The following is a 14,862-nucleotide window of genomic DNA, read 5'->3' as shown; positions in this document are numbered from 1 at the left end:
AGGGGAGTACACAGACATCACTAGGGGAGTACACAGACATCACTAGGGGAGTACACAGACATCACTAGGGGAGTACACAGACATCACTAGGGGAGTACACAGACATCCCTAGGTGAGCACAGACATCCCTGGTGGGCACGAATATCCCTACGGGGACACAGACATCACTAGGGGGCACAGATATCACTAGGGGGGGAATGGACATCACTGGGTGGCACGATCAGCAATTACAGAGTACAGACATCACTAGGGGGGCAAACAACACTGGAGGTGGTACACAGCATTGAACGGAACACAACACTGGTGGTGATAAACCGCACTGGAGGGGCTGCACAGACAGAGCACTGGGGGGCTGCACAGAGCACTGGGGGTGGCACAGAGCACTGGGGGGTGGCACAGAGCACTGGAGGGCGGCACACAGCACTGGGGGAGGCACACAGCACTGGGGGGCTGTAGACAGGACTGGTGGCTGCACACAGCATTGGGGGCTGCACACAGCACTAAGGGGCTGCACACAGCACTAGGTGGGCTGCACACAGTGCTAGGGGGCTGCACACAGCACTGGAGGGGCTGCACACAGCATTGAGGGGGCTACATTGCAGCACTAGAGGACTACACATAGCATTGGGGGGCTGTACACAGCATTGGGGGGCTGACCTCACTGGAGAGCAGGCACACAACAGAGGGGGGACTCCAGGCACACAGCTAAACCAGCTCACACAGTCCCAACCACATTTGTATGTAAGCACCGGAGCACTGCGGCCCCCGGGAATCTGCCCGGGGGGCACAGAAAAAGTCATTGCAGGCCCGTGGGTCCAACCCCTCAGCTATAGCAAGGCAGGGGCGCCCCCGCCCCCCCATCCCCGGTGGTGTTCAGCTCACCGAGTGCCTACCTTTCCCCACCGAATGCCGTGTCCTCGCCACCTCCGCGTTGCCCGCAGCACTGTGATGAGGTGCAGAGTGATGACCTCATCACATTGGGCTGCGGGATGACGTGCCGCCTCCCTGCTCTGCTCCATGCGCTTTGTTTCCGGCCTTGTTTTAGCAGTGTGTGCGTGCAGTGGCTGAAACAGGCGAGCCCCTTTGCTACGGCTGTGACTGGGGCCCGGTGAAGAGGGGAGGCCTGGCCTGCCCAGGGCTTAACAAAGCTAAGTAATGACCCCTGGCCTGTCCAGGCCCCCTCTCTTCACCGGGCCCCCTACAGCAGTCACAGTAGTAATGCCCTGATGGCGGCCCTGCAAAAACATATCATACATTTCCAGCACGAACACAAGGTCGTACAAGCGACAGAGTCTCACCTTTCTGCTGTGCCTTTGGGGATTTCAGGACCAACTATCTCTGCCAGCAGCACCCTGCTTTTGGTGGGCTCCCACTGAGATGATAATGTATTAGCTGTGAACTGCAGTCCCATGTAACTCAACAGATAATATAGTGATACTTTTGTGAGTACAGATAGTAGTGATTGCTCCTCTGGATCACACTGCTGCTGGTTCTGCATGTGCTGCTGTTTTAGGCTTGTGGGAGGAGTAAGGCTACTTTCACACTTGCGTTCAGCGCAATCTGCCGCTATGGAGAATAGCGCAGTCCGTTAACGCACTGCGCTATTCTCCATAGACTTGTATTGACAACACACTGTAACGCAAGTGTCTGCGTTCCATCCGCTGGACGACGCTGCGTCGTTATTTTGACGCTGCGACGAGCGGAGGAAACGCTACATGTAGCGTTTTTTGGGTCGTTAAAATAACGCACCTCTGTTGGAATCCACCAAGGTGTCTAATGATTGTCTATGGTGGCGGATTCCAACGCTATGCGCTAAGCGGCGGAATCCGCTGACTGATACCGTCACGTTCTACTGAGCATGCTCAGCATGTCTAGCAGAATGATCAAAATCGTTTAAAATCACTCCTGCTCTCTCTCCCCCTCTCACCCCCTCTCTCATACTCACCGATCACGGGCGCGGCGCTGCACAGTTGTCAGAAAGCTACGGCCGCTTTTCCTCTTTTGAAAATTCCGGCCGCTCATTATTCCATCTAGTATTCACTGCTTCCCTCGCCCACCGGTGCCTATGATTGGTTGCAGTCAGACCCGCCCCCATGCTGAGTGACAGCTGTCTCACTGAAACCAATCACAGCCGCCGGTGGGAGGTCTATATCGTGCAGTACAATAAATAATTTAAAAAAATGGCATGCGGTCCCCCCTAATTTTGATACCAGCCAAGGTAAAGTCACACATCTGAAGAATGTAATCTCAGGATGGGGAGCCCCACGTTATGGGGAGCCCCCCAGCCTAACAATATCATCCAGCAGCCGCCCAGAATTGCCACATCCATTAGATGCGACAGTCCCAGGACTCTACCCGGCTCATCCCGAATTGCCCTGGTGCGGTGGCAAATCGAGGTAATAAGGAGTTAATGGCAGCAGCCCATAGCTGCCACTAAGTCCTAGGTTAATCATGGCAGGTGTCTATGAGACAACCACAATGATTAACCTGTAAGTGAAAATAAACACATACACCCGAAAAAATGCTTTATTTGGAATAAAAGAATGAAAACCACTCTCTTTTCACCACTTTTTTAATCCCCCAAATACCCCTCCAGGTCCGGCGTAATCCACACGAGGTCCCGCGACGCATCCAGCTCTGCTACATGAAGCTGACAGGAGCGGCCGTTGAACACCGCCGCTTTCTGTCAGCTCCAGGCAGCAACTGAAGTGAGTCACGCTGTCAGCGGGGATGTCACTGAGGTAATGTGTGCGGTGATGAAGGGAGCGGTAGTGCCGGTGTGTATGCGGTGATGATGAGTGCGGTAGTGCCTGCGTGTGTGCGGTGATGATGATGAGTGCGGTAGTGCCGGGGTGTGTGCAGTGATGATGGGGGGCTCTCTCTCTTGGCTTAATGCAACGTGTTATTTCACAGGAATCTGTTGCCTTTATATCACACTATTTACAACGCATCCGTGACATGCGTCACACAACACATTGTGACGGATGCCGTTCAACGCAAGTATAAAGTATCCTAAGGCAGAATCAGTGAGAGATGAGAGCAGACTGTATCTATCTATTGCTGATAATGACAGACTGTTGCTACAAACCACAGTTCTTCAACATTTTTGCAGTTTTGCACTAGGTCAACTGTAAATCACAAGTTGATCACCTATTATGTGAACATCCTCACCTTGCACCTGAAATATCATAGATCTGAAACAATGCTGCAATTGGCGATTTTCTATGTGGGCAATTTTCCATGTGGGCAATTTTCCGTGTGGGCAATTTTCTGTGTGGGCAATTTTCTGTGTGGGCAATTTTCTGTGTGGGCAATTTTCTGTGTGGGCAATTTTCAGTGTGGGCAATTTTCAGTGTGGGCAATTTTCTGTGTGGGCAATTTTCCGTGTGCGCAATTTTCCTGTGGGCATTTTTCCTGTGGGCAATTTTCCATGTGGGCAATTTTCCTGTGGGCAATTTTACTGTGGTCATTTTTCCTGTGGGCAATTTTCCTGTGGGCATTTTTCAGGGAACCGTTTATTTCCTTTGTGTGTCTTAAAGCAACACAAAAAAAAAAAAGAAAATATGCAAATTTGGCATAACTTCACACTAAATGCCAAAAATGGCCCAGACAAAATTGTTGTCCCCCTCAGCTTAATATTTTGCTGCACCTTTTACCCTTTGGAGTAAATAGCTGCAATCAGTCGCTTCCTATAACCGTCCACAAGCTTCTTACTCCTCTCACCTGGAATCTCAGACTCTTCTTTATAAACTGCTCCAGGTCTCATATTTGAAGGCGTTTTAGCTTCTCCCAACAGCAATTTTAAGATTTCTCCACAAGTGTGAATGTGGACCATTGCTACCACTTCTCTAGCGCTTTGTTTCCATCCATTTCTTGGGATTTCTTGAAGTCTGTTTGAGGTCATTGTCCTGCTGGAAGACCCATGATCTAGGAGGCAAACCCTGCTTTCTGACCACTGGGCGCTACATTGCCACCTTCAGATTTCATGATACTGTGCACACAGTCAAGGCCCCCGATGCAAGAGGCAGAAAAACAACCCCAAAATATATTTGAACCTCCACCATATGTGACTGTAGGTATTGTGTTCTTTTCTTTGTAGGCCTCATTCTGTTTTCGATAAACAGTAGAATGATGTGCTTTACCAAAAAGCTGTATCTTGGTCTCATCTGTTTCCGTGGGTTTCCTCCCACACTCCAAAAAACATACTGATAGGGAATTTAGATTGTGAGGCCCAATGGGGGCAGTGTTGCTAATGTATGTACAGCGCTGTGGAATTAATAGCGCTATATAAAAAAAATAAATATTAGTATTATTATCTCTACAGTCATATGAAAAAGTTTAGGCACTCCTTTTAACGTTAACCTTTTTTCTTTATAACAATTTGGGTGTTTGCAGCAGCTATTTCAGTTTCATATATCTAATAACTGATGGACTGAGTAATATTTCTGGATTGAAATGAGGTTTATTGTACTGACAGAAAATGTGCAATCCGCATTTAAACAAAATTTGACCAGTGCAAAAGTATGGGCACCTCAACATAAAAGTGACCTTAATATGTTGTAGATCCTCCTTTTGCAAAAATCACAGCCTCTAGTCGCTTCCTGTAGCTTTTAATGAGTTCCTGGATCCTGGATGAAGGTATATTTGACCATTCCTGTTTACAAAACAATTCCAGTTCAGTTAAGTTTGATGGTCGCCGAGCATGGACAGCCGCTTCACATCATCCCACAGATGTTCAATGATATTCAGGTCTGGGGACTGGGATGGCCATTCAAAAACCCAAATTGTTATAAAGAAATAAGGTTAACATTAATAGGGTGCCCAAACTTTTTCATATGACTGTATCAACAAGACACTTTCCTAGAAGGATTTTGGTTACTTATGTACATTTTGGCAAACTGCAGTCTAACTTTTTTATGTTTCTGTATCAGCAGTGGGTTCTTCCCAAGTCGTCTTCATTGTGTTTCATTTAAATGTCATTGGATAGCTTACAATGACACGGATGTACCCTGAGCCTGCTGAATTTCTTTGGAAATAGATTGGGGCGGTTTATTCACCATCCGCACTATCCTGCGTTGCAACCTTTCATCAATTTTTCTTTGCCGTCCATATCCAGGGAGATTACCTATGGTGCTATGGGTTGTAAACTTTTTGATTATGCTGTGCAACATGGACAAAGGAGCATCAAGATCTGGAGATAGACTTGTAACCTTGAGCTGGTTGATATTTTTTAACAATTTTTCCCAACCCATTTATGGGTTTTGAAGTGAAACTATGTCTAATTTGTATTTTCTTCTCAGTTTGTTTGAGGTGTTCCAGTACATAGAACGGAGAAAAAAAAACATGTGTAAATGCAATTATTTCTGGGAGAAATACCTAATTTTCTGGAGCAATTTTAAGGGTGCCAACACTTTTGACAATGACAGTGTGGATATGTATGCATGTGTGTGCATATTATATACATAGATAGACGGATAGATATAGATATATTCCCCTACAAGCTCATTTAATCCTGGAGTAGCCATTGGAAGTGTCCGCTGGTTGTTCCAGCGCTTTCACGGTCGATCATGTGCAATATAGTCAGCCGCCTTCATGCCACCCTGCCAGCATAGCTGTGCTCTTGGATGTCTCTGGAATGGAGTTTTGACTGCGAGAGATCATTTTTTTGCATTGTAGAGCTCAAGAAACAACAATGCTTCTGTGCTGGTAATGAAAAAAAGTGACGTACTGCAGGAGGGGGTGGTGCACAGGATGCTAAAAGGGAAGATACACTGTGGTAGACAGTTGTATACAGGAACTGAAAAGAGATATTCTGCAGGATAGGATGGGGCTCTGTATAGAGGGACTGAAAGGAGTGATATTTAGAGTTGAGCGGATCGGTTATAATCCGGGTCCGGCGGATCCGGATCGGGTCGCCGCCGAAGTCCGGATCCGATGCGGAATCCGCGGCCATGTAAATGAATGGGGAGTCGGATCCGGGATGAGAGAGGAGAGAGAGAGAGAGAGAGAGAGGAGAGAGGAAAGGAGAGAGGAGAGGAAAGGAGAGAGGAGAGGAGAGGAGAGAGGAAAGGAGAGAGAGGAGAGAGGAGAGAGGAAAGGAGAGAGGAAAGGAGAGAGGAAAGGAGAGAGGAAAGGAGAGAGGAGAGAGGAGAGAGGAAAGGAGAGAGGAGAGAGGAAAGGAGAGAGGAGAGAGGAAAGGAGAGAGGAGAGAGGAAAGGAGAGAGGAGAGAGGAAAGGAGAGAGGAGAGAGGAAAGGAGAGAGGAGAGAGGAAAGGAGAGAGGAGAGAGGAAAGGAGAGAGGAGAGAGGAAAGGAGAGAGGAGAGAGGAAAGGAGAGAGGAGAGAGGAAAGGAGAGAGGAGAGAGGAAAGGAGAGAGGAGAGAGGAAAGGAGAGAGGAGAGAGGAAAGGAGAGAGGAGAGAGGAAAGGAGAGAGGAGAGGAAAGGAGAGGAAAGGAGAGAAGAGAGAGGGGAGAGAGAAGAGAGGAAAGGAGAGAGGAGAGAGAGAGGAGAGGAGAGGAAAGGGGAGGAGAGAGAGAAAAAAAAAACGGATCCGGATCGTGCACCCCGAATCCCGGGTACTGGTCGGACTCGAATCGGGCACTCAAACCGTGCGGATCCGGATTTTGCGGATCCGGGTCCGCTCAACACTAGTGATATTCATTATGATTGGGCTATGTATAGAGGGGATAAGATGAGAGATATGCTGCAGGATGGTGCTGTATATAGGGGTCTCAGAGGAGAGATATATATACTGCAGGGTGTGGCTGGATACAGGGGGTTGAGAGGAGCGATGTACTGAAGAATTGGTCTGTATAAAGGGGAGCTAAGAGGAGAGATATACTGCAGGATGGGGCTCTGCATAGAGAGGCTGAGGAGGGGTGATTCTTCATGATGGAGCTGTGCATAGAGGGGCTAAGAGGAGAGATATACAGTAAAATGGTGTTGTATATAGGAGTCTCAGAGGAGAGATATATACTGCAGGATGCGGCTGAATACAGGGGGCTGAGAGGAGTGATGTACTGCAGAACTGGTCTATGTAAAGGGGAGCTATGAGGAGAGACATACTGCCGGATGGGTACTGCATAAAGGGGCACATTAGTAGAGCTGTGTTTGTTTTCCACTTGTTAGAGATCTGTGATGTGAAATTATTTGTGACAGAGGACTATTTTCTGCTATACACCGTGTGCAGAATTATTAGGCAAGTTGTATTTTAGAGGATTTTTTTTTTATTATTGATCAACAACTATGTTCTCAATCAACCCAAAAGACTCAAATATCAAAGCTTAATATTTTTGGCAGTTGGAGTAGGGTTTTTTAGATTTGGCTATCTTAGGAGGATATCTGTTTGTGCAGGTAACTATTACTGTGCAGAATTATTAGGCAACTTAATAAAAACCAAATATATTCCCATCTCATTTGTTTATTTTCACCAGGTAAACCAATATAACTGCACAAAATTTAGAAATAAACATTTCTGACATGCAAAAACAAAACCCCAAAAAATGAGTGACCAATATAGCCACCTTTCTTTATGATGACACTCAACAGCCGACCATCCATAGATTCTGTCATTGCTTGATCTGTTTACGATCAACATTGCGTGCAGCAGCCACCACAGCCTCCAGACACTGTTCCCAGAGGTGGACTGTTTTCCCTCCCTGTAGATCTCACATTTTATGAGGGACCACAGGTTCTCTATGGGGTTCAGATCAGGTGAACAAGGGGGCCATGTCATTTTTTCATCTTTTAGACCTTTACTGGCAAGCCACGCTGTGGAGTAATTGGATGCATGTGATGGAGCATTGTCCTGCATGAAAATCATGTTTTTCTTGAACGATACCGACTTCTTCCTGTACCACTGCTTGAAGAAGTTGTCTTCCAGAAACTGGCAGTAGGTCTGGGAGTTGAGCTTCCCTCCATCTTTAACCCGAAAAGGTCCCCCAAGTTCATCTTTGATGATCCCAGCCCATACCAGTGCCCACCTCCACCTTGCTGGCGTCTGAGTCGGAGTGGAGCTCTCTGCCCTTTACTGATCCAGCCTCTGGCCCATCCATCTGCCCATCAAAAGTCACTCTCATTTCATCAGTCCATAAAACCTTTGAAAAATCAGTCTTAAGATATTTCTTGGCCCAGTCGACGTTTTATCTTATGTTTCTTGGTCAGAGGTGCTGGTTTTCAGCTTTCCTTACCTTGGCCATGTCCCTGAGTATGGCACACCTTGTGCTTTTTGATACTCCAGTAACGTTGCAGCTATGAAATATGGCCAAACTGGTGGCAAATGGCATCTTGGCAGCTTCACGCTTGATTTTCCTCAATTCATGGGCAGTTATTTTGCCCCTTTATTGCCCAACACACTTCTTGCGACCCTGTTGGCTATTTGCCATGAAACACTTGATTGTTCGGTGATCACGCTTCAAAAGTTTGGCAATTTCAAGACTGCTGCATCCCTCTGCAAGACATCTCTCAATTTTGGACTTTTCAGAGCCCATCAAATCTCTCTTCTGACCCATTTTGCCAAAGGAAAGGAAGTTGCCTAATAATTAAGCACCCCTTATATAGGGTGTTGATGTCATTACACCGCACCCCTCCTCATTACAGAGATGCACATCACCTGATTTACTTAATTGGTAGTTGGCTCTCAGCCTATACAGCTTGGAGTAGGACGACATGTATAAAAAGCATCATGGGATCAAAATACTCATTTGCCTAATAATGCTGCACACAGTGTATGCATCAATAGTACGGCATTTGCAGTTTCACATCACTAGTGTAGTAAGCAAGAAATCATTACTCTGCACTGATGTTTTGGAGGGGAGCAGGACAGTTTAGCTTTGCTATATCAAGCTAATGATGTAAAAGCACACATGCAGCTATATAGATAAGACCAGCCAGGCAGAATACTGTATAGAATCAGAGATCACAGAAGCAGACGTTTACACTTAGATTAGCTTGATGATAATGTGGAGTCAAGAGCACATGAGGGAGGAGGGGTCTGCAGCACTGAGAGGAAGCAGTGTGCTGCTGGGAAACATAGATAAAAATGGGACTGCCCCTTCAGCTATGTGAAGCTGAATGCACAGCGGTGCAGATAAAAAATGAAAAAAAAAAAGACACAAAAGCAATATATATATATATATATATATTTATATATATATATATATTTATATATATATATATATATATATATATATATATATATATATATATTATATATATATATATATAGGGCTTAGACTGCATTTTAAAAATAAGTGCATTTATCGTGCTTTGTTAACAATTGTGTGTTATTTTAACTTGTTGAGGACTTTACATATTTTAGAGCGGTATGTACTAACATATTCATTGTCTGTTTGAATGATGGTGCGATGAATTGGGGGGCTTTAATTTTAATTCTGCCACAAATAGTAAACTGGGCAGGAGCTCCTGAACACTCATGAGGACGAGAAAATCTTCAAAAAGTACAGCTGCGGTCACTAATTGCCTGTCTGAGATGTTCGGAGGGTACGGCAGCCAGAAAATTCAACAGCACAAGGGAGGCGCTCCTGGTTTATTAATGCTGCACGGCTCTGATCTAAAGCTCAGAAGAACATGACTAAACTACTAGCATCGAGAGGGTCAAACGTAATTATGTGAAAGTGACTCCACCAGCTGAACAGTGAGTGCAGCTCTGGAGCATAAGGCCGCTTTCACACTGCGTTCCTCTTCCTCTTCAGTAGTTTCGTCGGGGCTTCTGTACTAACCCCCGTAAGACGGGGAGATGAAGTATTGGTGCTGGAATTTGGTGTATAAATTTCAACACGATATCTGCATGTCTTGGTAGAAAAAAAGCAGTTTTCTGCCAGGAGATGAAGGGTCTCATTGAACTGAATGAATTCACCTGAGGTGAGGTCACTGAGTTCAATGAGGTCAGCTAAGATCAGTTTACCTGCAGTCACAGGTGGGGTACCATGGGAACCTCCAGCTATGACCGCAGATAACCTGAGTGATGTCACTGCTCACAGTTGCAGCTCCGTCAGTCTCTGCCTGAAGCCACAGTGTGCGGTCATGTTTTCTAATGTGCCTGTGATCTGCAACTTCAATATATAGCAGATCCGGGATCATTGTGGATTACGTCGGAACTCTGTGTTTGGTGTTAATAAATTGGAGAAAGAGGGTGGTTTTTTTTGTATTTTATTTCAAACAAAGGATTTTTTTCGGTGTTTGTGTTTATTTCTTTTCACTTACGAGATTAGTAATGGGGGTGAGCAGTCATTAACCCCTTATATTACCAAGCTGGATAAAGTGTTGGAATTGTCACATCTAATGGATGCGACAATTCTGTGTAGTTGCAGGCTGCTATTTTTTAGGCCAGGGGGGCAGTAACCATGGGACTCCCCAGCCTGAGAATACCAGCCCCCAGCTGTCGGCATTATCATTGCTGGGTATCAAGATTGGGGGGGAACGCACCCCGTTTTTAAGTTATTTATTTGAATAATTAAAAAAAGCCACATAGGGTCCTTCTTCTTCTGATACACAGCCAAGATAAGCACATGGCTGGGGGCTGCTGCCTGTAGCTGACTGCTTTATCTGCGCTGGCTATCACAAAACGGGGGGGGACCCTACACCAATTTATGTTTACACCACTATACAGGCAGGGTGTGTGATTCCAACCAATCACAGACGCTGTCACACAGGGTGGGGGCGTGGTCTGACTGCAACCAATCAAAGCTGCCAGGACTGCCGGTAGGTGGGGAAAGCAGTGAATATGTATGAGTGTTAATGAGCGAACCCGGAACTAGAGTTATAAGGCGTGACAGTCTCTGTGAGTATAACGCTCCTGTTTTATTCCTTATTTTCTTTCTTTTTCCTTTATTTTTTATAATTATCTGGGTGGCTGAATCCGAACAGTTACAAAGAGTTCCCTGAGAACTCAGTTTTCGGGGTCCATGCACGGACATAAGTTATCTGGTAAAGACCCCGAACTTTACAGTTCGGGTTCGCCCATCACTAATTTTAACAAATGCAGCTGTAGGAGCAGGACTAGGTCAGGGCAGAGATTTAGCTTCAGTTTATAGGCAAGAATGCTTCCATTCAGTGAATATAAACAGAACTCTACATTGAGATTAGGAGTCTAGTTGTAAATGTCACAGCACTTCAATAGGAAATACTGAGTAGTGAAGCTACATTACATGTATTTGATTATGGTCAGAGTTTTTCACCAATTTTTGTACTGGACACACTGTATAATATTGGCTGCAGAGAGGAATGGATTTCTATTTATTTTGTCTCTCCTTTGCAGGGATATTAGGAATCAAAGTATTTGACATCTAATAAGGTAACTTTTGTTTTCTTTCTTTTTCTTTTTTTTTTCTGGAGGTGTGTGCTTCTTCTAATTGTATGATACGGACCAATCATAAGTAGGCAGCAACACAAAGGAAAGAAGAACACACCCCCACCAAAGATCAGAGCAGATTTCTCACAATGTGTGAGATATAAGGATACACCTCTGATCTCCTGGTCTAACCTCCTGCATGATTAGAAAGTGCAGCTAAGACTAGCTGTTTCACATTACAAACCCTTCAATCAAATCTCCTTATTATGGAGTGTATCAGTAATCACACATCTGTTATGCTCAAGCAACTTGTAATGGCTCTGTCGTGAGATCAGAGCTGTCATTTACATCTCATGCAGGAGCAGCAGATCCCACCCCTACCAAAAATCAGAGCAGATTTCTCACAGTGTGTGAGATGTGAGGATACAGCTCTGATCTCCTGATTTAACCTCCTGCATGATTAGAAAGTGCAGCTGAGTTTAGCTGTGTCACATTACAAACTCTTCTACCAAACCTCCTGATTACGGAGTGTATCGGTAATCACACTTATGTCTGGTAGGCTCAAGCAACCTGTAATGGCTCTGTGGTGAGATCTGAGCTGTCATTTACATCTCATGCAGGAGCAGCAGATCGATTACAAGCTGAGCACAACAGATAGAAGTGTGATACTGACACTTTGAGCTCTTCACTCTGGACAGGCAATGTGGGGAGGTTTGGAGGGAGCGAGGGGAGGACAGCAGAACCGACAGTGCTGCGGCAGGAGGAGAGGTGATAAGGGGGTTTGTAATGTAACACAGCTAAACTCATCTGCACTGCCCCTCCCCTATTTTGACTCATGCAGGAGGTTAGACCAGGAGATCAGAGCCATATCATCATTACATTTTACACACTGACAAATCTGCTCAAAATTACGGTGGACGCTTGTTCTTCTTTCCCAAACTCCTGCTGCCTGCTTATGATTAGGGAGAAGACGTTTCCAACAAAAACTCCGATAACACCCAGTTAAACTTTAAAAAAAAAAAAAAAAAAAAAGAAGTTAGTTCAATATCTTCGTAAATGAGTAATAATAAAAAAAAAAGGAAAAAAGACTGAGAAGTGCATAATTATATCCAGTGTAGACAATCCTCTGTGAGCTAAACACCACAAACTGATACATTGTAACAAACCAGCAGAAAGATCTGTGCAGCTGCTGCGGATGTGTTGAGCTCACAGAGTGTTGTCTACACTGGGTACAGGACTGGTAATACAGGTAACATGGTGAGACCTAAAAGTGAATTGATTGGCCATCTAGTGTACAGATGCTAAGGAGTTAATGATCGGGGTCCAACAAACAGACATTTCATCAAATATTAGAAGAGAAAAAACCCAGGGGGTCAGACCTTAGGGACCTCTACCAATCCTGAGAATGGGGGTTCTTAATTCCCTTGTGTCAATGGAGTGTTACTGAGCATGTGCGACCCTTGCTCCATAGTGGTGATGGTCGCACATGCTCATTGCAGCTTTAATCACCGGATGCATTGCTGGATCTTCCGTTCTCAGGATTAGTCAGAATTTCAGCAACAGCAGTCCTATATTTACCATCTACCCCATGAATTGGTGATAATTTTTTGCTCATGGGACTACCCCTTTAACATTAGTCGATTTTACTCTATTCAGCCACTTTATTACTATATTTGGATTCTGGGAGATATTAATGTACCAATGTGCCTGTTAGGCACAAAGAGGATGCAAATTAGAGCTGAACTTAAGACGATCTGCCAATCAGGAGTCCGGAAACGTGAGAAGATTGTCAATCCGGGGATCTGCAATCCCCACTTTCTCAGGGGTCACCCAGCTTTCTCAGAATCAGGATGCAACATAAATGTCAGAATGGAATTAAATGGTTTTTCCAGTTTCAGAAAAGTTTTTCCTCTACGTTCTCTTAGTAAAAAAAAAAAAAAAAAAAAAAAAAAAAAAAATAGCGCTTTCCTCACTATCCCCAGGTCCAACTTTAAGTCTCCTTTGCTGCTCTTGCTGTTTTTAGCGCTGCCGTCACATTCATGGTGCTGCAGACAAATGTGCTCAGTGGCTCTGTCCATGCACTGTAGATGCTGCTCGGAGCCGCTGAACCCACTGATTGGCTGCCACAATGATGCAGCAGCCAATCAGTGAGCTGAGCAGCTTGTTCAGTCTAATCAGGGAGAGCCGCTGGGCTCATGTGTATGTAGCGCCATCTATGTGACATCATCGCTGCAGACATCGTAAGCAGTGGCGGAAAATCAGTGCTGGACCTGGGGAGGGTGAGTAAAGCCCTGTTTTTTTTCCAATAAGAGAAAACCTTTCTAAAATGGGTCAACCCCTTTAACGACGGCATAAAATGCTGGACCTGGGGAGGGTGAGTAAAGCCCCCCTTTTTTTCTTTTTACTACTAACAGAAAACATTTCTGAAAAGGGTCAACCCCTTTAACAACAGCATAAAATTCTGGACCTGGGAAGGGTGAGTAAAGCACTTTTTATATTTTTTTACTACGCAGAGAAAACATTTCTGAAAAGGGTCAACCCTCTTAACGACAGCATAAAATGTAACAAATACTCATTAAAAATAATGCAAAATGTAACATTTTAATAGGTAAATGGGGGGACTGGGACACCTCTCATAGGGGGTTATGTTGCACAAATCATACAAGGCTTATAGGAAACTTTAATGGAAGACAAATGAATGAGAGGTGGATTTAATCATGCAGAAAGAAGATGGAGAGAAGATTTTTTTTGTTTTTTACCTCCTTAGCAATCGTTGTTATGAAGGCGGGTGGTCTGGCCGTGGCAATGAGCGACAGAGCGTGTCGTGCCGAGCGGGCGGAGTCAGCTGCGGGGCTCAGGGGCAGCCCGATTGTGATGCTAAACAGGGATCAGGCAGAAAGGAAAAAAAAAAAAAGAGGGAAGAACAAAAAAAAAAAAAAGTCTGCATTAGAAATATATAGAGTGAAAAGATTAGACACAGCTTATAATGTCAGTGCAAGGTCAATGGGATCACTCAAACAGTTAGAATATAATGGACTCCCGACAATGAGCGGTGATTACTGGTCGGGGTGTTCTCGCATCAAACGCAACATCGAATAATTAGGCGTGAAGATTGAAAACACTACGTGAATGCGGCCAAAGTGGTAAAGGACCCTTGTTAACAAATCAGGCGCTCGTAGCGGTGAATGCGCAGCACAAAGACCCCACCAATGCCGGATCCTACCCAGCAGATGGAGGCCATTAATAAGAAAGGAAACACTTCCGGATCAATCTGTTCTCTTACAATGATTTTTTCCAAAATGTTCAGGTAGAGGGTCAGGGAAGGCGACGCGGTCAACAATAATGGCCGTAGAAGGGTCACCAAGGAGTAAATAGGTTACCATTTACAAAAATTTCCCCCAGATAGAAAATAATTGAGATTCGTTGTTAGCCCCAGTTACCTTGTTTCTCAAAAAATAAGACAGGGTCTTATAGTATTTTTTGCTAGGGCGTATTTCCAGGGGATGCCTTTTTTCCATGAACAATCATCCATATTTTTCCCAATCAATCAA

General features: G+C 44.9%; 1 protein-coding gene across 2 annotated transcripts in view; it reads right to left on the bottom strand.

Moving 5' to 3' along the window:
• Positions 1–14,862, bottom strand: part of WDR7 (WD repeat domain 7) — a 539,004-nt gene that overhangs the window by 125,147 nt on the left and 398,995 nt on the right. For both annotated transcript variants that reach the window (XM_075328136.1, XM_075328145.1), the window contains one exon: positions 14,071–14,188. In XM_075328136.1, coding sequence (XP_075184251.1) covers positions 14,071–14,188 — 118 coding nt within the window. The remainder of the gene's footprint in view (positions 1–14,070; positions 14,189–14,862) is intronic.

The sequence above is a fragment of the Anomaloglossus baeobatrachus genome, chromosome 1, assembly GCF_048569485.1.
Source record: "Anomaloglossus baeobatrachus isolate aAnoBae1 chromosome 1, aAnoBae1.hap1, whole genome shotgun sequence".
In the NCBI taxonomy this organism is placed as follows: domain Eukaryota; kingdom Metazoa; phylum Chordata; class Amphibia; order Anura; family Aromobatidae; genus Anomaloglossus; species Anomaloglossus baeobatrachus.
This window is presented reverse-complemented; position numbering and strand designations above follow the sequence as displayed.